The sequence below is a fragment of the Engystomops pustulosus genome, chromosome 9 (assembly GCF_040894005.1).
Source record: "Engystomops pustulosus chromosome 9, aEngPut4.maternal, whole genome shotgun sequence".
In the NCBI taxonomy this organism is placed as follows: Eukaryota; Metazoa; Chordata; class Amphibia; order Anura; family Leptodactylidae; genus Engystomops; species Engystomops pustulosus.
The window spans coordinates 56,748,179-56,772,817 of NC_092419.1; the positions used below are offsets into that span (position 1 = coordinate 56,748,179).

A 24,639-nucleotide genomic window follows, 5' to 3' on the forward strand; every position below is an offset into this window, starting at 1 on the left:
AATACATTTAAAAAAAAATGAAAATCCTGTACAAATTTTACATTTCACCATTTTCTGACATTAATAACTTTTTCATACTTTAGTGTATGGGGCTGTGTGAGGTGTAATATTGTGCGGGACCGCATAACAATTTTATTTGTGTAAATTTTTTTTTCTACATTGGTGAAACACTGACATTTTGGACAAAACTTGTCACTTTTCTGTTACGAGCTTCAACGCAGGGAATAACAGTTATTATAGTTTGATTGGCGATAGCTGACATGTCTACTTTTATTTTTCCTAGGTAAAGGGGGCGATTTGAACGAACTTTTTAAATTATTCAGACCACCCTAGGGTATTTTAACCCTAGGTTGTCTGATCCTACTGTATTACAGTATATGGAGGAACTGCTTTAACTAGATCTGTGACAAATCTGGAGCAATGCCAGGTTCTTGAGTCTGATGACTACTTCATGCTGTCATGGAAACTGCTCCCTGATGACGTCACAGGGAGTGACGTTGATGGCCAATATGGCGGCCCCCACGTGCCACCGGCAATCAAAGTGTTCACAGCGGTTTAAGCTGTGGGTATTTGCTGCAATATCTATCAAACACCCAGCTTGTAAGGAGAGGGCTCAGCCTGTGGGCCCTCTTCATACTCCCCTAACAGACATGTGATTACTTAAGACCTACCTGCACGATAGGACAAAATGTATCTATAGAGCAGGGAGCGGACATCTGAAATGACAATATTTGAATTTTGCAGCTCTCTACTACCTCTAATTGTGAAGTACATTCAGGTGATAGATGAATGATTTTATAGTTTCCCAATGAATTAGTTGAAGAGGAATCAAAGAAAAATGAAAGGTAATATAGTAAGGAAGAGATTTAATAAGAAGTTACAAAAGTAATGTGTATAAATACATACCTGAAGATTGAGCAAATCCAACGGCTGATATGACTTCATTCTCCACTATTGGCTTTATCTTCTGCTCATCTTCGCTGCCTTCATCAGAATTATGACTGATATTGTGGTTGTCCTCAGACAAGTCAGAAGATGAAGTAGAAGCCTTATTCTTCATTGCTGCACGACGTGCCTTACTCTTCTTGTGTTTTTTGCCCTCCGCTTCCTCAGCAGACGGTCCGCTTTCTCCCTCACTCTTAACCTTTTTCATTTTTCCCTTCTTGACAGCTTCTAAATTCCCTGATTTCTTCATTTTCTTCTCCAGCTCAGAGTCATAGTTTGAAGAGTCAGAGTGGTTTGATCGTCGTTTTTTTGCCGCCGAGTTTCTAGTCATCTTCACACCTTCTGGACCAGAACTTGAACTCTTTCTTTTGCGTTTGCCATCACTTTTTGGACTGTCTTTATCAGTTTTCTTTAACTTCTTGGCTTCACTGCTGCTCTCATGTTCAGAGGAAGAGTTGCTCATTGAAGCGGCTTTCTTAAGAACTTCAGGAACCTCATCAGAATCTGATGCGCTTCCATGACTGTTGGAATCTACTTTTTCTTTCTCAGATTTTATTTTTGCACTTTTCCCAAAGTCGGACTGTGACTGTCTAAGTTTTGACTTGCATTCTTTTTTCGTAGACCTATTTTTCTTTTTTTTCTCCTGGTCTGTATCATTACTTTCCTCCTCTGTATTGGAGGAGGCCACTTTATCGGTCGGACGTCTCTTTGGAGTGGTTTTCACACGAGGAGACTTTCTTAACTTGGTGTCTTCGTTCTCAGATGAGTGCTCATTACTAGAAACATAGCTGGGGCTCATTACTTTGTCAGCATCAGATGCACCATCCGATTCAATGTTCTTAGATGGTGACTTGGACGTCGATACAGGTGTCAGTTTTAGAATCAGCTCTTTTTTAACAGACGACTTTGCTTCTTTACGATCTTTCTTTCTTGGGGTTTTCAAGCCAGCATTTAATGCATTTTGGGCTTCCAGCGAGGCATCCAGGCTATCAAAAATGTCTTCAGGCACAGAAGTGGGTACAGAAACAATGTCCATGTCCAGCGCTTCTGCAGCATTAGTCTCATATGACTGGTCATTTTTCTCTTTTTTCAGAGATAAACGGGACTTGGATGGTTTGGGTGTAGTGCTGTTCGCAGCCATCTTCTCTGCATCGTTTTCAGATTCAGCACTGGACTGATGCTCTTTAATTTTATCTGGATTTCTTCTTTTGCTGTCACTTGTGCTACGTCTAAGTCTTTCACTTGACTTTTTCCGCTTGTCTCTTTTGTCAGGTTTATTTATTTTTTCTTCAAAATCAGACTCCCCCTCAACATGAGAATCATCTTCAGGTTGATCACCGACATCTAACACAGAGTCTGTGGGTTTCTCACTATGCTTTTGCTCTGCGTCTTCAATTAGTTGAATATCACCATCTTCAGTGTACATAGAGCCATCTTCTGGGCCCTCCTCTTCATGAAGGGTTGATTCTTCCAAAACATTATCTTTACCCTCCTTTTCTTCTACACTTGAATCTAAAATGTTAATCTGCTCTCCATTTCGATCCTGACTTAAGTTAACCTTTTTTTCCACATCTCCATTTTTTTCAGACTTTCGGTACTTCTCATTTTTAACTTTCTCGTTTTCAACATGGCTGGTTGAATCTTTCCGAGGTTCGCCAGATTTCTCATTCGGTTTCTCTTTCTGCTGTTTATTCTCGCCAACATCTCTGTTTTTCTTTACTGCTTTACTAAAATCTAAAGACATCTCTTTGGTCAAACTTTCCTCCAAAGCTTGATGTGCCTTTTTTAGGTCCCCCAAGACTGACTTAAATGCTTTTAACTGACGCATTCTAGAACTGCGGTTAACATCTACATTTTCAGATTCTTGCTTTAGGAATTTTACAAAACTTGAATTTAAATTAGTTGTCGTCTCAATAATCCTTTTAGTCTTTTTTATCATTTCTTTTGGAACCATCAAAGCTTTGAAAGAATAGGTTATTGCACAAGAATGGGAATTATCGGTTTGTTTCTCCTGTCCATTACAGCTAAGAGTTTTTAGAGTTTGGTCATAAAGCTTACTCTTATCAGTTTCTACTTTCATTTTTTTTTTATTTTGCTGTAACAATTGCTCTAAGTTTTCAAAAACGCTGTCACATGCAGCAACCAAGTCTAACAGAGGTTCAGGCTGGCAGATGTAGCAATGCCATTTGCTTTCTTCATCCATTATAGTAGACAACTCTTTTCGACCAAGGTTTCGGAGGATGCATTTTTTGCAGAAGGCATTATGGCAAAAATCACAACAGATAAGATTTCCTCCTTCAGCGCACCAACTAGATAAAACAGAAAAAATACAGGCATGTAAATTCAATACATTGGTACTTACAAGAATATTCTAGCCAGAGTGCTTCTCTGGAGGTCAAACATTAGATGGGACTAGCTGTTGTCTTAACTTAAACCTAGCATCATAGATCTATCTACTAAGGTAGATCCAGTGGCATGTTCCTGTAATGTATTCTAGACTTATCCCTTTTCTTGTTAAACCGTTTTCTGTCCCAGATCCTTAGAAAACTTTTCTCCAAGATATATGCAAATTTTCTTAAGAGGCTACTGAGGCGTGGAGCTGTTGCACCACAGAGCGGAAGCTACAGCTGCTCCATGCCCTAATAACCTCTTTCGATTCCTCCTACACTGCTGTCTTCAGCACGCACCCGTCTGAGATATAGTAGTACAGCGCATGCGCTGTACATCTGCCTCCGCAGATGAGGCCAGATACATAGCTACCCGGGATCTCAGATGGGTGCTGAAGACAGGAGGTATCAAAAGAAGAAAGTTTGCATATATGTTGGATAAAAGTTTTTGGAGGATCTGGAGCACAAAAAAAGTGTTAATAAAGGTTGAATTCAAATGTTACATATAATTATACAAATGCCCCATCTCTGTTAACATAGGCCAAGTCTTTTCAATCGTTCAATTTACACTTCTCTAGCAGTCATGAGCATTCTATATTATATCATGTGGTATGTAATGCTTTAATTTACCAATGTCATTATTACGTTACAAATTATGCAATAATTTGCCATTATACCCTTTGTGCTTTTTCCCTGTGGCTCCCTGTATCAGAAGCTTTAATCATTTCAAAATCCTTATATTTGATTCTTACTTTAAAAATTAAACAGTTTTGTTTGGCACTTTCTTTCCAGTTATGGAATTTTCTGTTCTAAAGTTACTAGTTACTAATCTGACAAACCACCTCTTGTATCTGCCTGGAAACCAAACTTAGGATGCCCACAGTTCCCATATAGCCTTGTTTACTCATTTAAGAATTAATAAAACTAGAATGACCCCAACAAGAAAAACCTTTGAACACTACTTAACCTGGCAGTAGTAAAAAGCAGCAGTGAAACGGTTACATTTTGTGTAGAGTCTGTTAACAGCTGCCTGCTGTGTAGAAAGAGTGGATGTATGTGCGTGGATGTGTGTGTGTATGTGTGTGTGTGTGTATGTGTGTGTGTGTGTATGTGTGTGTGTATGTGTGTGTGTATGTGTGTGTGTGTGTGTGTGTGTATGTGTGTGTGTGTGTGTGTGTGTGTGTGTGTGTGTGTATGTGTGTGTGTATGTGTGTGTGTATGTGTGTGTGTATGTGTGTGTGTATGTGTGTGTGTATGTGTGTGTGTATGTGTGTGTGTATGTGTGTGTGTATGTGTGTGTGTATGTGTGTGTGTGTGTATATGTGTGTGTATGTGTGTGTATGTGTGTGTGTATATGTGTGTGTGTGTATGTGTGTGTGGAGAGGAGAGGAGTCTATCACAGCTTGAGGGGCAGAGAAACTTCTAACTCACTATTCTTTGCAGGGGACTCGAGTAGCCACATAATAGCAGACACAAATATTTCCTGGCATCACATGATCTCCCCTCCATAGAGAGCAGGGGGCAACAGCCGCTTCCTTCTGTAACCATACCCACATACCTGTGCAAACAAGCTATGGTCTAACAGGAGTAATCAGCTACTGCAAGAATAGGCTAAACTGAGAAAAATTGCTAGACATGCCGGTGATAAAGGTGTCCTATATCCCAGGAGCTTATGTTTTGTGAAAAAAAAATATATAAAAAGTTCAAGCCGGTTGCCCACACGCTGTTTCAACAAACTCATTCCATGCACTTCAATAATTTATCAGAACAAACCTAGAATTACTGAATGGATATGCTGAGTTCAATGCAATGATTCTAGGTGTGGTCGGAAAGCACACAGAGCAAACATGCACATGGGAAACAGGCGTTACACAAGCAGATTCCAAAGTTACAGTCCGTAAACAATGTCTGAATATAAAAACTTATTTGATAGCAATAAATTGATAAGCAGCATCTCCGATGCATCTTTTCTTTCTCCCTTTGGATATATTAGAAGATTTAAAGGGTAACAACCACCCTGTCCTTTTAGTGCATTTATCTACTTACTTCCACAAGCAACTCCATGACCAAAATATATTAAAGGTTTTTAAAATCAGATAATCAGATCAGGATAGAGAGATACAATGAAATTAAAAAAAAAAAATTACACACATACATACATATATATATACACATACATATACATACATACATACACACACACTGTGGAATATGTAAACCAGACTGTATAATTAAAATATTACAGTACTTGTCAAAATATGATCCATTTCACCTTCTGCAAACAATATATAATACACACACAATATTTTCACTTAAAATGCAATGTGCACAGATAATATGATAACTATGTACAGAGAACAGGACTGCAACTCACCGACACTGCTCATCCATTCCATCAGCATCTCGATTGATGTCATCACTCATGTAATATTTGTAGCAATTCTGAAGTTCAAAATTGAGAGTACATAAAAGGTCAGAGACTCATTAACATGTACATTAAAGCATAAACACTTTACACTTATTAAAATTCAAACTCAACTTGAAATGTGCTGTTAAATATTTTTTACATTTTCACTTCTTATAAAAAAAATTTCATTTTACATATACCATCATTGGCCACTAGAGGGACCATAAGTCCTGTGTCAATGACCCACAAAATACAGAAGACTTCTACTTGTTATAGATGGGATTGAGTAAATGACGGCTTTGTTGTGAAACTGACCATCAAAATCAGCTCAAAGCTCCACAACTGCGGTACCTGTGCGCTCCAGCGGCACAATTAATGTTTGACGCTGATCTGCCCTGGGGAAGCAGGGACTCCTTGTATGATATCACTATGCATCACCTGCACTGCCCATGATATCTGGCAACTGCAGGTCTGTGACTGACCATATTCATATGCATGAGCCCTATCACTAACAATTTCCTATATCGAAAGATCCTTATTTATTCCCAAAAGTGCTACTAGTAAAGATAAATCAGCTTTTTCTGCCCAAATGAATAGTGTCAAACAATGAACAGCTCATTCTTATTTATATAAGAAACAATAAGCCTAAGAAAAACCTTCAAGAACAAATAATTGCCTGTTTACCTTACAAATGAGGATTTTCAACGCAGGGTGTCTGTATATGGAGTCTTTCTGAAAGTGATTCACTTGTTGTCCACAAGCTGTACAGGTTACAATCCCATGGAGTCCTTCTTCTACAAGGGGAAAAAATATAAAAGGGCTTGTATTTTGCTTAAAATTAATCAAGCATTTTATTTAGGCCTGCAATGCATAGTAAGGAATCACCAAAGGGGGGTTGGGGGGGGAAATCACTGAAAGAACTAACCACGTAATTTAATGCACATTTAAATATCAATAGGACAATACCAAGGTCATTAACACCGCTCCCTTTCAAACACGCTGCCCTGCCTGTTGCAATAAAAGCTGACATGATACCATTTCATATACATGTCTGAACCTTAGTGTGGCGGTGAGCAGTGGGGCATCGAAGTGCCAGAGGACTGCCAAGATGTGGACGGTAAATTTGAATACAGTGAATCTTCACTATATTTAACAGGTTGCATTATAAATATTGCCACAATTCAGCAATTGTTCTTTAATACCTGGCCGCTTCTTAGGCAAGGGTAGATCAGGTTTGACTTTATTTCGGTTTCGGAATTCTGGTCCTTTAAAATCATCTTTGTCTTCATTTAGAACGGGCTCTGGTTGCACAACTACAGTACCTGCAACACATTAACCCGGTGTAAGAAAGAAATAGAATACACAAATATTGATATATTTGATTCTTGCCATGGTACAATGGCATAGTTAAAAAAATTTCCATTTGAAACAGCTTGCATCTCCCACTTTACTGTTGCCCCACCTACATTGTACAGTGCACCTTTCCTCTGCTTACATTGAAAAAAAACATTATTGATTTATAGAACACCATTTATTTCATCAATAAGACTTTCACATACATTAAAGGGGTTGTCCTATGGTAGCAAGTTAGGTTCCATCCACAGGATAGTGTCCAACGTGTTGATTGGGAGGGGGAAGGGGGGGTTCAGTAATGGGGGTTTATCAGACGAGTGAGCAGCACCATTCACCTCTATGGAGCTGAAGGAGATTGCTGCGTCAGCTGCATAGAGATGAACAGGGAAGCCTGAAAAACTTTTTAAAGAAAAAATGCAGGTACGAATACAAAACTATTTTTGTGTGTCGTGATATAATCTGCTCATTTTGTGCCATTTTTATATCCCTATATCTGCATGTATGTTTTCATTGCATTTTCAACGCTTTTTTTTATCATTTGTAGTTGTCTCAAAGTTGCATGATGGTACGGGCTGTCAATTGTTAAGACATAGGATTAATATATGATTGATGCAAAATAAAGCAAAAATAGATTAAAATGTAAAGGCCTCCCTATAACCTATTTAATTAATATATTTTGCAGGTTATGACCATTTTAAAAATCACAGCTGAAAAGCAGAATTTTTTTTCCAGTTTTAGTCATTTTATGACGATTTATTAACATGAACATATTACAATGAGGTACCCATGTAACCTAACTGTACAAGGTTATTTATTACATTTAGGAGTTGAGGAGGCTATTTAATGTTTGGATAACATTTTATTCCCCAAAAGTAAATTTTTATGCAGTGTTTTTAAAATTTCACAATTTGAATCAAAATTACATGCCTGTGTCTATTACCTCCCTTTTGCTACATTCACACTAACGTGTGCCCGCCGCACAGTAGCGGCACACGTCGGCGCCGGCGAGAGGGGGGGGGTCGGGGGAGAACACTGTTCACCACCACCCCTCTCCAGAAACATGGGGCATGCCGGCGTATTCCGGGGAAAGATACGCCGTGCGCCCATTGCAGTCTATGGGGGATGTATATATCACGTATATACGTTGGCCATATTTATACGTCCCCCATATGGCAGTATGAATACACACTTAACCTGAGAACCCATCTGTATCAGGTGAAACTTCCCTTAGATCACCCTCTACATCTATAGCCTATACCAGTGATGGCGAACCTATGACACTGGTGCCAGAGGTGGCACTCAGAGCCCTTTCTGTGGGCACCCAGGCCATAACCACAGAGGACTCCATTTATCTTCCTGCAGTCCCAGACAGCCCAGGACTTGCTGTGCACAAAGCTATTTAAAGTGACAGTGCTATCTGGGACTACTAGAGGGATGGGAAGGGGTGGACGAATCTGGATTATCATTGTAGCTCCTGCTCTGGCCCTGACAATTCTTCCTGTTTATGGGACCCTGGAGTGAAGCTACAATGATCATCCAAATTTCTTCTATTCTCTGCTTTATTGGTGTCCTCAGGGTGTTGATATGAATGAAATATGTGATCGAGCAGGGAGTATAAATCACAAATTCAATTTCTGTGTTGGCACTTTGCAATAAATAAGTGGGTCATGGTTGTAGTTTGGGCACTCTGTCACTAAAAGGTTCGCCATCACTGGTCTATACCATAAGTATAAAGCAAAGTAGGCTGTGCAGCGAGTTCCACAAACAACTATCAATCTGTGTAACTGGACCCAATTATCAGTAACAGAAAATTCTGGACCGGGTTTAAAATAAAGAGACATTACATTTTTTCTTCATAAAATTTCTACTTCATACATAAATCGGGAAATCTGCACAAACTAGACACACCAGCAAAAGTACACAGAAGTTGTGAGAGAGGAGCTATAACGAGTGCTGATAAGGAGCAGTCACTTCGACGTGAAAATTTGGGGGGCTGAACTGAAAGTAAAAAACACTTCCAGTTAATGCTGTAAGCATTAAAATACAAAACATTAAATACATGAAGAGCGCTGATACCAAATGCAGCAGCATCAATTTACCCAATGGTAAGCTTTCCATATCCACTTCAGGATCTGAGTTTTCATTGGATGCATCAGCAACCTTTACTACTTCAGGTTTTGGTTCTTCATCAGATTCCACATACTTGGTTACAAATATAGGTTTCCTGAAAAATAAATGAAATAAAGCTAAAATGCAGTTCAGGCCTCACTACCCACATGTCAAAAACAGAGGATAGAAGGAACTCAGTCCGACTAATGAAATATTAATAACCTGTCCTATAGAAGAATCCCAAACAAAGATGTGGAAATAATCTTTAGAATTTTGTGAGATTATACAGACCCATCTTTGGAGCAGAGGTATAGAAAAGTCAGGATTAAGCTGTTGCCTTGCTTGGCATAGCACACAGCAGAAACTTATTTCCAACATGGGCCAGTGGTAATTCATGAATAATTCTGACATCAGTGCCACAGAACCAAAGATATGACCAAGTTCTCAGAAGTCAAAAATTGAGAATTATGCATTAGTTTTGTTACAATAGAATGCAATCCAAACCAGGGGAGTGATGTTTTGGTCAGAAAACTATTTTCAGACACAGCAAGTGAATAGAACATAATGGTAAAAGTCATCACCAAGAGTAATAATACTTAGAAGAATGTAGCACACACAGAAGCGCAGCATGCTCCACTTTACGGAATTCATTTGAATCTCTATAAAACACAAGACTAACCTTTTCGAGCGAGGTGTTCCTGTGAACCTGGCTTTTTCAGAAGAACTTCCCTGAAACAGATTTAATACAAATATATTCAAACAGATTTTTTTTAAAGTAAAATGTTGGTCTCACAAAAAAAAAAAAAGGATGCACTCATAATTTACACAAGTTGTAGAAGAAGACGCATTAAAAGGAAACTTACCAGTTAGAATGGCAGGGGTAAGCAGTAAGTACCATGCTTAGTTTCGTTAGTGTTAATAACCGCGGTATCATGGTTTTTACACTGTTTAAACTTTAGAGCAAAAGAGGCTTCGGCGCTGCGTGTGCACGCCTACATAGGAGATGCCGGAGACGTTGCGTGCGCACGGTCGCGCGCAGACTCTTCTGCTCTAAAGTTTAAACAGTGTTAAAACCGCGATACAGCGGTTATTAACACTAACGAAACTAAGCACCTACACCAGCTCACCCTGAGCTGGTGCTCGGTACTTACTGCTTACCCCTGCCATTCTAACTGGTAGGTTTCCTTTAAGCCAAGTAGCAGCAGCATAAAATCAGGAACAAGCAGTGAAAGCAGTTATCTGCAGCGGAACTCCACATCCAATATCCCCCTACCGAACATTTATGGAAACAGAAGCGGTCCCATAATTTGCAATAGTTCATAGTTTATATGATTGAAAAAAGACACATGTCCATCAAGTTCAACCAAGGAAGGGAAGGGATTGGATGAGGAAGAGGTTTATGGGAAACAATTCTGTATAACGTAACCATCAATCTTATTTAGGTGTAAAAAGGCATCTAGACCCTTCTCGAAGCTCTCTCCTGTTCCTGCTGTGACCAGCACCTGAGGCAGGCTATTCCACAGATTGACAGTTCTCATAGTAAAAAAGCCCTATCGCCTCTGGTGATTAAACCTTGATTTCTCCAGCTAGAGACAATGCCCCCTCGTCTTTTGATTTGATTTAATCTGAAATAATTTACTACCATATTTTTGTATGGACCATTCATATATGTATATAAATTACTCGTGTTCCCTCGTAATTGTCTCGTTTTCAGAGTAAATAAATCTAGTTTTAATCTTTCCTCATAACTAAGACCCTCCATAACCCTTATTTTTGTGGCTCTACATTGAACCCTCTCCAGCTCTAGGGCATCCTTTTTAGGGACTGGAGCCCAGAACTGGAAAGCATATTCCAGGTGTGGCCGAACCAATGCCATGTATAGTGTTAATATTACATCCCTATCACAAGAGTCCATACCACTTTTGGTACATGACAAGATCCTACTGGCTTTAGAGGCAGCTGATTGACATTGCATGCTGTTATTCAATTTATGATCTACTACCCTGTTTAACCGAAAATAAGACTGTTATATTAATTTTTGCTCCAAAAGAGGCACTAGGTCTTATTTTCAGGGGAGGTCTTATTTTTCCATGAACAAGTATTTACATTTATTGTTGAACAGAAATAAACTTCTTTAACATCCTTATGACTCTCCAAACTCTGAATTTCCTGCTGTATTTCTTGTGACTCCATTTCTATTAAAATCATTGGCCCCAATCTCTCATGTATAGTAAAAGCACTTTCCATAAATGAGCCTTCTTATCCTGGTAGCTCCTAGTATCACATTACCAGCACAACAGCAAGTGATTTACTTCCATGAATTCTTCCCTATGTCACAACCTTCTGCAGCATCTAAAAGATTTACTACTACTAATTTATGGCATGGGGGGGAGCTGATGCAATGGTGGCCGCTAGGTCTTATAATCAGGGGAGGCCTTATATTTCTAAGCCTGAACAAAATTGTACTAGGTCTTATTTTCGGGGAAACGGGGTAGTACCCACAGGACCTTCTCAACAATGGACTCTCGCAGATTTACTCCCCCAAGGATATATTTTGCCTTTGGATGATTAGCCCCAAGGTGCATAACCTTACATTTATCCACATTAAACCTCATTTACCAAGTAGATGACCAAACATTCGGTTTGTCCAAGTCACCCTGCAGCCTATGAACATCCTCCATAGACTGTATTACACTACACAGTTTGGTGTCATCTGCAAAAATAGACACAGTGCTATTAATTCCTACCTCTATATCATTAATAAATATATTAAATAGTAGTGGGCCAAGCACAGAACCCTGGGGTACACCACTCATAACTGGTGACCATTCCGAGTAGGAATCATTGACCACAACTCTCTGGATACGATCCTTCAGCCAGTTCTCAATCCAATTGCAAATGATTCATGCCAAACTACTAGACCTGCTCTTCTGGCTTTGAATTTCAACCCACAAAGTTTTAGCCTCCTCATACTCTTCTGAGACCACTGACTCATTCACAATCGCTTTTGTCTCTTCTGATATAGACCACCTCCCCCTCCCTTCCTAGTTGCCCTGTCTTTCCAAAAGAGTGTAAAATCTGGAATATTAACACCCCAATCATGTGATGCATCGAGCCATGTCTCTGCTACACCAACAACATCTAACTGTTCCTCTAATACCAGAGCCTCAAGCTCACCCATTTTGCCTGTGATAAGTATGGCATTTGTGAACATACAATTTAATTTTCCACAGTTATTTATCTAATAATAATAATAATTCTTTATTTATATAGCGAACACAGATTACGCAGCGCTGCACAAAGCATGTCAAATTGGTCCCTGTCCCATGGGGCTCACAATCTAAACAACCGAACAGTATGTTTTTTTTGAGTGTGGGAGGTAACCCACGCTGATTTAAAGTAATTTTACCAGCACATATATCCTCACCACTGTTTTGCAACTTGTGGATCTCTTTACCCACTACGTTAGTCGCCCATACACCACCCACCTCACCACCCACCCACAGAACTCTGACCTGTCTACCCCTATAGCTTCTTCTTTTTTTACTCCTCCCCCGATCCTAGTTTAAATACTCCGCCACTCCTGCTAGCATCTTCTCCCCCAGCACAGCAGCCCTCCTTCCATTTAGGTGCAAGTTATCTGCAGAAAACAGCTTGTACCCCAATAAAAAGTCAGCCCAGTGCTCTAGGAACCCAAATCCTTCTGCTCTACCCCAGGATCTAAGCCATGCATTTAACTCCCTGAGCTCCCGCTGCTCCACACCCCAGTAGCCTCTTTTCTCAGCCTACCATTTCATCTTCGGCACGCAGCCCCTTGTAGCTACTGGGACGTGGAGTAGCCGTGACGTGTAGCCTCATGTCCGGCCACTACACGCCCCAGTAGCCGCTTAAAAAAATTTACATATTCACGAATTAAAGTTTTCTAAAAGAAAGCCGGGACGTGAGGATTGGCCCAAAAAAGGGCTAATCCTCACGTCCCATTCATCCACCTACCACCCGATCTACCACCTAGAATCGTGGTGGTAGGTTCCCTTTAAACTTTGAACCTAATTCTTTAAAACTATTCTTCAGGCTCCTCCACCTACCATCTATTCTGCCATTGGTACCAACATGGACCACGACAGCTGGGTCATCCCCAGCCCCTCCCAGTAATTTATCCACCCTTTCCACCACATGCTGAAGCCTGGCACCAGGGAGACAGCAAACCATTTGGTTGAGGCGATCTTGGCAACAAATCATTCTATCCGTCTTCCTGATTATAGAGTTCCCTACAACCACTAGCTGCCTTGGCTTATCTGCTCTCCCATCCTTTAGCTAAAGGTGGCTTTAGCTAAATTGAGCTAAAAGATAGAATGGTATTTTGTTTTCCATCATTTTGCTCCTACCACTGAGCATAACCACTCATTAGGGTAACACAAGTCCCGCAATTCTAGTACAATTTTGTAGGACAGAATCATAGAAAGTTTGTTCCATACCTCCTCCATACTCTCCATTGAATGTAGTCTGTGTAAGGACTTTGATTTGACTGGAAGAAAAAAATAATGTTAAATTTCCAGGGCTTTGATTGCTCTGTAGAACTGTGCCTACTATTAGATAGCCTTCTTCTTACCTGTACTCTTGCCGGGGGATTGTCTTGTAGGAGAAGTTGTGTCCTCGGATTCTTCAGAAGAGTGAGCTAAAAATTCGTGAAGCTTCTGCACCAATGTATTCAACTTATTTTTACTGTAGGAGGGGGAAAAAATGGGTGATATTAGTAAAAAGTCTTGTTTCAAGCACAGTAAATTGGCCACCAATAGAACCAGATACTGCTAGAATAGCAACATTATTGCCATTTCTACATAGTCCTGCTACTACAGCAAATACACAAAAATGATAAAATATAGGTGCAGATGATCAAGGGTTAAAATTTGGAGCAGACATTTTGTGACTTGCTCACCAAATGAAATGGCAGAAGGGTGCACTTCCTAGAAAATCCACTGGGTGGATATCTGAAAAAGCAGTTTTCATAAAAATCATATTGTGGAAAGAAAAGATATAAGTTACAATATTAGTAGTAAGGCACCAGCCACTTATATAAATAAACTGCAATTATAACTAAAAATGGTTTTGGGTTTATAACAAAGTGTACTGCTGAAGATGGCAGAACAGATACATAGTGCTATGTACCCAAAAAGCTCAAATAATTACATCACTTAAAGAGGACCCGTCACCCAAATTTTCAGCACTAGGAGCTGCTTACTAAAGGTTGGGTTGGGGCGTGCAAGGCGGTCCGGGGAAGAGGGAGCGCCTCGGACCGTCCCCTTATGAATACATCGGACCACTTTGCGAGCGGTCAGATGTTAACATTGTACCCCGCCGCAGTGTTTGATAGCGTTACCGGAAGTTTCGGGTAACGCTATCACTCTAACACTGTGATATTTAAGCGTTAGGAGCTGCTTACTTTAGTGACAGGTCAACTTTAAGCAATCTGTCAGCATTACATACACATCACTTTCAATAAACTTCATATTTCAGCTACAGGTCTGTACTGATAATAGCCACAATAACATGACATAAGAAATGTTGTTTGGAAACTTTAATTGTAGGGCACATCCATACCTCCCAACGTTTGCGGATGAGAAAGAGGGACAAAATGGCGGTGCGCAAAGCAATTTGCTGCAGTATAGCAGCCAGCATCATGTTATTGTGTGAGCAGTGCAGTTCCGTCGGGAGTCAGGGAGTCCTTGCACAGCACCTCAGAACGAGGTGGTGACTAATAAGCATCTACCATCAATAATTCTGATGGTAGATGTCCGTTAACCCCTTGCTGCTCCATAACATTCCCTAAAGTGATGGTGCAGCAGCCGGTGTATGAGGCATAATGCAGTAAACATCCAAGACCGGTGCTGGCACAGATTGCAGGTGTTGACCCTTTACATGCCACTGCCAAAGCTGCTGGCCGCATGTAAAAGCCGGGGTGCATGATGTCATCAGGGAGCAATGGGTATCTTGAGACCGCAGGAGTTGTCATTTCTGAAGATCTGTTACAATGTGCCGGTTTGCACATTGTGATAGATCACGTGCAAAATCCCCATATTCTACTATACCAGTGATGGCGAACCTATGACACGCGTGCCAGTGCTGACAGACGTAGCCATTTTCAGTTACACGGCCGTCAGAGAGTTAAGTTTCATCCTCGGCTCCTACACGGCCAGGTTCAGTAGCCGGGAGTCTGAGAGATTGTCACACACTGAGCTCAAAGCACTCCCCCAGCCCCTCCCCCTGTGTGAGCTGTGCCTCGTGTCTCTAGTCAGCACAGGTATCTTCCAGGGGCTCAGCAGGAGAGGTGACCCGGCCATCAACTCCACGAAACTCCTCTGTAGCTCCTGATAGTTATGGTGGGGGGGGGGGGGGGGGGGGGGAGGGTGGCAACACAGACAGAGGCTACATTGCTGCTGCCTTCTGTGATGTCCCAGCAGCTGCCACCTCTACACTGACCATCTCCACAGCAGGGAAGAAGGAGGACAACCACTCACATTATACAGTGACTAATGTCCGTGCACTATATGATGGGAGACAGTCATCTGGTGTGTCAGTTTTGTGACGTACAAGCCCTGAAGTAATTGCAACGCCTTGAAAAATCGCCAGAGATTGCGATTATTTTGCTCCTCAAGAAGGAGATACAGACAGTAGCGCCTGCGACTCACTATAACCTGTGAACTTCCACACCTGTCTGATGGTAACGGATCTATTACATTGTGCAATTTGCACATTGTAATAAATAGATGATGTGGAAAATCCCCATATACTGCCATGCAAGCTGTTTTCCACAGATAACTTTCATCTAAATGGAAGGGGGGATGCTGTGCTGGGGGAGAAGATCCTAGCAGGGGTGGCGGAGTATTTAAACTAGGATCGGGGGAGGAGGAAAAGGAAGACACTATAGGGGTAGACAGGTCAGAGTTCTGTTGGTGGGTGATGAGGTGGGTGGTGTATGGGGGCCTAAGGCAGTGGATAAGGAGATCCACAAGTTACAGGACGGTGGTGAGGATATATGTACCAGTAAATTTACTTTAAATAAGATAAATAACTGTGGAAAATTAAATTGTATGTTCACAAATGCCATAAGTATCACAGGCAAAATGGGCGAGCTTGAGGCCCTGATATTAGTGGAACAATTAGATGTTGTTGGTGTAGCAGAGACATGGCTTGATGCATCGCATGATTGGGGTGTTAATATTCAAGGTTTTACACTCTTTCGGAAAGACAGGGCAAATAGGAAGAGAGGTGGTGTATGTCTGTATGTCAGAAGAGACTTAAAAGCGATTGTGAATGAGTCAGTGGTCTCAGAAGAGTGTGATGAGGCTGAAACTTTGTGGGTTGAAATTCAAAGCCAAGAGAGCTTTGAGAAAATTATTTTTGGTGTAATTTATAGACCCCCTAACATCTCTGAGGAAATAGAGGGTCACCTATATAAACAGATGGAGCGGGCTGCACAGGAGGGGACCGTAGTGATAATGGGAGACTAACTTTCCAAATATAAATTGGGGTCAGGGCTCTTCTTCATCTGTGAAGGGGAGACATTTTATGAATATTCTTCAGGATAATTTTATGGTGCAGCTTGTAGAAGATCCCACAAGAGGTGACGCATTGTTGGACCTTGTGATTTCTAACATTGCGGAGATTGTCCAAAATGTTAGTACCCGGGAACCCCTTGGGAACAGCGATCATAATATAATTATTTTCCTCTTAAACTGTAAAAAGCAGAAACAGGTGGGAGAACTTTGAATTTTAAGAGGGCTAATTTCCAAAGATGCAGAGCTGCACTACAGGATATAGACTGGGATCAGATACTGTCAAACGATGATACTAATGTTAAATGGAAGAAATTCAAATCTATCCTGGGTTTTTATACTTCTAAATTTATTCCAATAGGTAACAAGTATAGACAGGCGAGATTACACCCCGCGTGGCTTACAGCTACAGTTACAAGGGCAATTAATGAGAAAAAGAGGGCATTTAAAAAAACATAAAACTGACGGGTCACCTGAGGCTTTCATTACTTAGAAAAAAAACTTACCAAAATCTGTAAAAAGGAAATCAAATCAGCCAAAATACAAAATGAAAGACAGGTGGCTAAAGATAGTAAAACAAAACCCAAGAAATTTTTTAGGTATATCGATGCAAAAAAAAAAAAAAAAAAAAAAAAAAAGGGTCAGAACAGGTTGGACCCCTTTATTCTGAAAATGGGGCATCGGTGACACGAGACCAAGAGAAGGCGGAGATACTTAATAGGAGTTCTTAAAGAACTCAGTTCTGTTATTGCTGTACCACTGTCTAAAATCTTCAGGGATTCTGTAATGTCTGGTGTGGTGCCAAGTGACTGGCGCAAGGCAAATGTGGTGCCAATATATAAAATGGGCTCTATATACTGGAGTATGTGACATGAAATAGCATAATAAGTGACAGCCAGCGTGGGTTTACTAAGAATAGAAGTTGTCAGACTAACCTGATCTGCTTCTATGAAGAGGTGAGCAGGTGCCTGGATGGAGGAGCAGCTGTGGATATTGTGTTCTTGGACTTTGTAAAGGCATTTGACACTGTCCCTCAGACGCCTGATGGGTAAAATTAGGGCTATTGGTTTGTCAGAAATCATTTGCAATTGGATTGAAAACTGGCTGAAGGATCGTATCCAGAGAGTTGTGGTCAATGATTCCTACTCAGAATGGTCACCAGTTATGAGTGGTGTACCCCAGGGTTCTGTGCTTGGCCCACTACTATTTAATATATTTATTAATGATATAGAGGTAGGAATTAATAGCACTGTGTTTATTTTTGCAGATGACACCAAACTGTGTAGTGTAATAGGCTGCAGGGTGACTTGGACAAACTGAATGTTTGGTCATGCACTCGGTAAATGAGTTTTAACGTGGATAACGTCATGTTATGCACCTGGGGGCCAATAATCCAAAGGCAAAATATGTACTTGGGGGAGTAAATCTGGGAGAGTCCCTTGTTGAGAAGGACCTGGGGGTACTAGTAGATCATAAATTGAATAACAGCATGCAATGTCAATCAGCTGCCTCTAAAGCTAGTAGGATCTTGTCATGTATCAAAAGTGGTATGGACTCTCGTGATAGGGATGTAATACTACCACTATACAAGGCACTGGTTCGGCTCTTTATGTGGAAAAATAAATAAGTTAGATTTTTGAAGGTGGGGAGTGAAAAAAGGAAGTGAGAAAACGAAAAAGGGCCAAGTCGTTAAAGGGTTAAAGTACCTTAGGGGGGGGAAGGGGCGATAAAATTGTAAAAAAATAAATAAATAAAACTTCTCCTCTCTTTTCCCTAGAACCAATATAGAAAATAAACAAAAATCAAACATGTTAGGTATCATTGAATCCCAAATGTCCCAATCTATAAATATTTAAAATCGCTTCTTATAGCCGGTGAACCCATAATGGAAAATATTGCACCAAACGTCTGCAACGCGACTTTTTTGCCATCTTATACCACATAACATTTTTTATAAAAAGTGATCAAAAGGTCGTACAGTCCCCAAGATGGTATTAAATGTCATCTCATACCGCAAAAATGACACCTTAAAGAGGACCCGTCATCCAGAAATTCGGCAACAGGAGATGTTACTAAAGTAAACGCAGCAGTGTTACACAGAGTGGCGTATTCATGAGGGGGTGGGATTGTGGGCGATGACTTCTGCATGACAGTTGACTTACTGATGTGCGGCAGTCACTGCTGGCCTATGGAACGAGCGGGGCAGTCCAGGGAAGACGCAGCTCCTCGGTCCGTCCCATCATGAATATTTCGGACCGCTTAGAGAGCGGTCTGGCATTTGTAGGGTACAGTGCGGAGGTTTTCGATAATGCTGCATCTGTGTCACGACTAGGAGCCGCTTACTTTAGTAACATCTCTTAGTGGCGTTTGTCAGGGTGACAGGTCCTCTTTAAACAGCTCCGCACACTGAAGTATGAAAATATGGCAAAATTAACAATATTTTTTTCTACAAAAGATGTACTTTTTTTTTTTTTTTTAAATCTACTATTACATAATAATACTTCTATAAATTTGGGGTCTCTGTGATTGTACCGACCAAAGAATAAAGCAGAGGTGTCATTTGGGACGCACAGTGAAATCTGTAAAAACAGGGCACAAAAGAAAACGACACAGGCTTATAGCTCATCACCTACCCTCCAAGTTAGAGGTGAATGGTGGTGGCCTGACCACAGACCTCCACATATCATGAGAACAGGTTCTTCAAACCCCTTTTAATGAAGCTGTAGTCAAAAGTGGCAGAATGCATGGCACTACTGCAAACATTAGACAGGGCGACCATCAAGCCACATAAAGCATAAAAATGCAGAATCTTAAAGCATTAGCATTAAAACTGAAGAAAAGGCTGTTGTAATGGTAATTGAGGCACCAATACAACAGAAATGAAGTATAAACGTCTCAGAGAGCATCAAGGAGACGCACTGAGCATTGGGGACCACCTGAAGGTTATTAAATGAGCAAGTTTTTTTTTTATAGACTCGTGCATATTTTTTGTGCTGAAAATCACGGCTTACACACAAGTATATAAAGTTAAAAAGAAAAACATTTTTGAAGTACCACACAAACATGTTTGGTATCCACATGTTCCAAAACCCTTGAAATGTTTGAAAACTTCCAGACTCCTTGTTGGTAAAATACTCCTCAAAACTGCCAATAGGGAGTATTTTTACTCTTTCTTTAAAAATATTTTATTACTTGAAATTTAGCATTGTGCTAGAAAGCTAAAAGCTAATTTTTTGCAATAAAAAACCCCACACATAATATTCACATCATACTTCATCTTTGGTACAGGGGTGATCCACTGAGTTTGCATTCCTTTATCACCTATAGATAGATAACAACTCCCCCATGTGTATTTTATTTTTGTGTTCCAATATGAATACAGGCGGTCCCCTAGAACTTCAATTATAAAATATACAGTTTCGACTTACATACAAATTCAACTTAAGAACAAACCTCCGGACCCTATCTTGTATGTAACCCGGGGACTGCCTGTACCACAAAAGGTTAAAGGCAATACTGGTTTCAGAGCTGGATCCCCAGGTGGGACTCATCTCTCAGGGGAAGTCTCCTACACTGCACATTAGCTGCTGCTACTTCTCAGCTGGCCGCCATGTAGTAGTGCGCCAAAGAAGTTACCTCACTATTAACCCCTTATCACTGACACTAGTTTTCAGCTCAATGACCAGGCTCGATTTTTCAAATCTGCCCTGTCTCACGATAATTGGTTATAACTTCGGAACGCTTTAACATATCCAGGTGATTGAGATTGTTTTCTCGTGATACATTGTACTTCTTGTTAGTTGCATTTTGTTCTGAAAAAAGTGAAAATTTTGCAAAAGTTGGAAAATGAAGAATTTTTACTAAGTTTGAAATGTTCTGCTTTCCAGACAGGAAACAAAACTACCCAAAACGCTTGAGAATTAACATTTACAGAATGTCTGCTTTATGTTATGATATTTTATGCATCCTGTCATTTTTCTAGGATGTTATGAGGCGCAGAACCTCCTCCTAGCCAACAACATAAGCTTCCTGTATTGCTAAGGGCTCACACACATCCACATTTGTTTTTATGAGTTGACTGCCTGGGCACAAAAATCAGAGCAGCGCTACTCCTACATGTTAGGGTGTGGTCACACGTGGCGTTTTGAACCTGTTTTTGGCCTGTTTTTTAAGCAGTCCATTAAAAAAACCCATGCGTTTTTGAACGGTTTTAATTAAGATTGTTGGGGTAAGATTCAAGACATCCTCTTTTAGTGTGCGTTGGCTGCGTGTTTCTAATCAATAAGCATGCGTGCACGTCATAAGAAATTAATTCAGACAAATTGCTGATTTAAATCTCACTCATGCGATCATTGCCATGGCAAATCTGCAAATCAGCCAATCTGCCTCGGGTCTTCCAAAGACCAGAGGCTGTCTGGATTTAACCCATGCATTACTATGTGCTAATTGCACATTGTAATGTATGAGGATGAAAATCCCCATGTATTGCCATAGAGTAGTATGGCAGCATATGATAGGATCAATCAGACAACCTAGGGTTAAAGTACACTAGGGAGTCTGAAAAATAGTAAAAGTAAAACTAGAAAAAAAAAAAAAAAAAAAAAAAAAGTAAAAAAATTATAATAAAAAAAAACTAAAAATTCAAATCACCACACTTTCCCCAGAACTGATATAAATAAATAGTAAAAATCAAACACATTAGGTATCGCCGCATCCGCAAATGCCAGATTATCGAATTATAACGGTTTTTCACTGTTTAAATGCCACTTTTTTGCCATTATGAAAAATATTTTAAAAATCAATAAAAACTGATCAAAAGGTCATACAGTCCTAAAAATGATAGCATTGAAAACTTCATCAAAAGCCGCAAAAAAAACAAACAAAAAAAAAAGTTACCACCACAGCTCCGTAGTGAAGTATAAAAAAGTTAAGCGACAGAAGATTGCAAAATTTCCATGAACTTAGCTGTTGGAGGGGTCTGTATTTGCGAAATTTTTTGGAACTGAACACTTGTTATCAGAGCTCCTTACAGTGAAAACAACGTTTGACAAGTTATGGCTTCTGAAGAGAGGGTGAAAGAATTAGCAAATGTACAAGAAGACTGAGGCCTACAATAGTCTGGTTTAAAAAGAACCTGCCACCAGCCCCAACTCCTCTTCCACAAACCAGACACAGCAGCTTTTAATTATACAGTCATTCCCCAACTTACAGGGGTTGTCCATGAGTTTGTGAAAAAAAAAAAACTAAAAGTTGGCTGGAGGGAGCTGCTTAAAAAAATAAAGATCTACTTACCTTCCGGCACCCTCCGATGTCCTGAGGCTGCTGCCGCTCCGGGGGCCATGTAAACAAACATGGCCGCCGGAGCAGTGCTGAATTCAGGTTGTCGGGTCCGGCCACAAGCTGAATCTAGCACTGCTCAGGCGGCCGTGTTTGTTTACATGGCGCCTGGAGCGCTAGCAGCCTCGGGTCATCGGAGGGTGCCGGAAGGTAAGTAGATCTTTATTTTTTTAAGCAGCCCCCTCTGGCCACCTTTAGTTTTTTTTCACAACTCCCGGACAACCACTTTAAGTACAACCGCCTTTTGAAAACGCATCCATTTTTGACAGGTTTTAACAATTATCTTAAAAGACAGCGGCGTGTGATGGTGAAAACTTCTGATTTATTTTAAAATTTTTTTCCAGGGAAGGTTTCTCACATTGCAACCCCCCACCGAGGAAGAAGTGGTCCAGTTCATGTCATGCACATGATTGTAGAATAGGTAACAGACAGAACACAGGAGATCTAACCGGATGAGGGCAGAGAGGAGGAAGCAGTGCACTGTAAGATCTGGCTCACACTCACCTGACTCCCAGCAGTCAGATGAGAGCCAAAAAAAAAAAAGTAGAAATGTTTTGCATGGAGTGCCACTATAAAAACAGCTCTTGTGTTTATTTGGGGTAAGTATAATATGGGCAACCCTATTAGGGTCTTATACTTACCCTGTTAATGTTTGGGATCAGTGTCAAATAATTAAAACAACATTTAGAATTCCTCCTGCTGCTAATCATATTTCCTGCCATACACATACACAAAAATTATTAACCGAAATTAACACCTGGATGCAGTGCCTTTTAACCAAACATTTTTACACATTTGAGTGTGCCACATCCCGCAAAGACAAGATTCTTAAATATACCAAGGATAACAAAATAACACATTTTCTAATTCAATGTCATTAACCCCTAGACGCACCAGGGCGTTATAGTACGTCCCTGCGGCTAAATGCCAAGCGCACCAGGACGCACTATAACACCCTGCTTCTGGCACCGGCTCACGAACGGAGCCAGCACCAGAAGCAGCGGCTGTAGCCGTCTATCACAGATGACACCGCGCGATAACCTAGCTCCGATTGCGGGTGTTAACCCCTTACACGCCATGGTCATGCTTGACCGCAGCCTGTAAGGGTGTTCCCGCTACGGATCGGATCCCGTGTGCTGCTTACTGGGGAATCCGATCCACTTCTGGGCAGCCCCGAGGACCGCCGAGTGCCCCAGGAGTGCCCGATCTTCTGAGCAGATCTTCTGCATGCTCAGATATTGTAGAGCAGTGTAAACTAAAATAGTATTGTAGAGCAGTGTATTGAACTTGAACCAGCGATCAGAGCATCGCTGGTTCAGGTATGGAAAAGTAAAAACACTAAACACGAGACATTAGAAAAAAATAAAAAATATAAGCCCCTTAAATGTCACTTTGCCATAAAAACACCTAATTAAATATAACAATAAAACCCACATATTCCGTACAATTGAATAAAATACACAAAACCCCACATATTTGGTATCGCTGCGTCCGTATCAATCTGCATAATAAAACTGAATCTTTATTAGATCCACAAAGTGAACCACGTAAAAAAAAACACGCTCAAAAACAAGATAATTTTTAATTAATATCCTAAAAAAAATGCTCTAAAAAGTGATTTGAAAAATGTTATGCACTCTAAAATAAGACCACTAAAAAGAACAACTTGTGTGGCGAAAAATAAAAAAGTTATGCATATGAAAATCTCACCAATTAGCTATTGATGCCCCAAAATTACATACCAGAAAAGTGCATCTCATGTGGCAAAAGAAATAAGCCCCTCTAGGTCCACATTAAAAAAAAAGAAAAAAAATTATAGCCTCTACAATGTGATATAGCAAATCCATCCCTTCTATGCCTGGCCGTGCGCCCATACAGCAGGTTACCACCACATATGGGGTATCAGTGTACTCGGGAGAAATTGGGTATCAAACTTTGTGGAGCCTTTTTTCATTTAATCCATTGTAAATGTTTAATTTTCCACCCAAAATGAGTGTATTGTCAAAAAATATTACAATTTGCAGACTGCACCTCCATTTTGTTTTAACCCCTATAAAACACCTAAAGGGTTAATAAACTTCTTAAAAGTGTTTTTTCATATGTTGAGTGGTGTAGTAATTTAACCCCTTAACGCTGAAGCCACTTTTCACCTTCCTGACACGGCCCATTTTTTCAAATCTGCCCTGTGTCACTATAAATGGTTATAACTTCGGAACGCTTTAACATATCCAAGTGATTTTAAAATTGTTTTCTCGTGACACATTGTACTTCAGGTTAGTTGAAAAATTTTGGTGGTATGTTTTGCATTTATTTATGAGAAAATCAGATATTTGGTGAAAATTTGGAAAATTCTTGATTTTTGAACTTCAAAATGTTCTACTTTTTCCATACATAGTCATAACCGCAAAAAAACCTAATAACTAACATTCACTAAATGTCTAATTTATGTGGACATGGTTTTTTATGCATACTCTTATTTTTGTAGGATGTTATGGGCCTTTGAACGTTAGGTGCGATTTTTCACATTTTCATAAAAAACGCAAAATCC

The 24,639-nt window shown here is 40.3% G+C and overlaps 1 protein-coding gene across 5 annotated transcripts in view; it reads right to left on the reverse strand.

Annotated features, from left to right (window-relative positions):
- The window catches only part of ATRX (ATRX chromatin remodeler), a 133,347-nt gene that overhangs the window by 70,872 nt on the left and 37,836 nt on the right, over positions 1-24,639 (reverse strand). For all 5 annotated transcript variants that reach the window (XM_072124093.1, XM_072124092.1, XM_072124089.1 and 2 more), the window contains 8 exons: positions 13,811-13,923; positions 13,677-13,726; positions 9,881-9,930; positions 9,192-9,316; positions 6,942-7,061; positions 6,424-6,533; positions 5,707-5,774; positions 907-3,254 (listed from right to left, as the gene is read on the reverse strand). In XM_072124093.1, coding sequence (XP_071980194.1) covers positions 907-3,254; positions 5,707-5,774; positions 6,424-6,533; positions 6,942-7,061; positions 9,192-9,316; positions 9,881-9,930; positions 13,677-13,694 — 2,839 coding nt within the window. In that variant the 5' untranslated portion in view covers positions 13,695-13,726; positions 13,811-13,923. The remainder of the gene's footprint in view (positions 1-906; positions 3,255-5,706; positions 5,775-6,423; positions 6,534-6,941; positions 7,062-9,191; positions 9,317-9,880; positions 9,931-13,676; positions 13,727-13,810; positions 13,924-24,639) is intronic.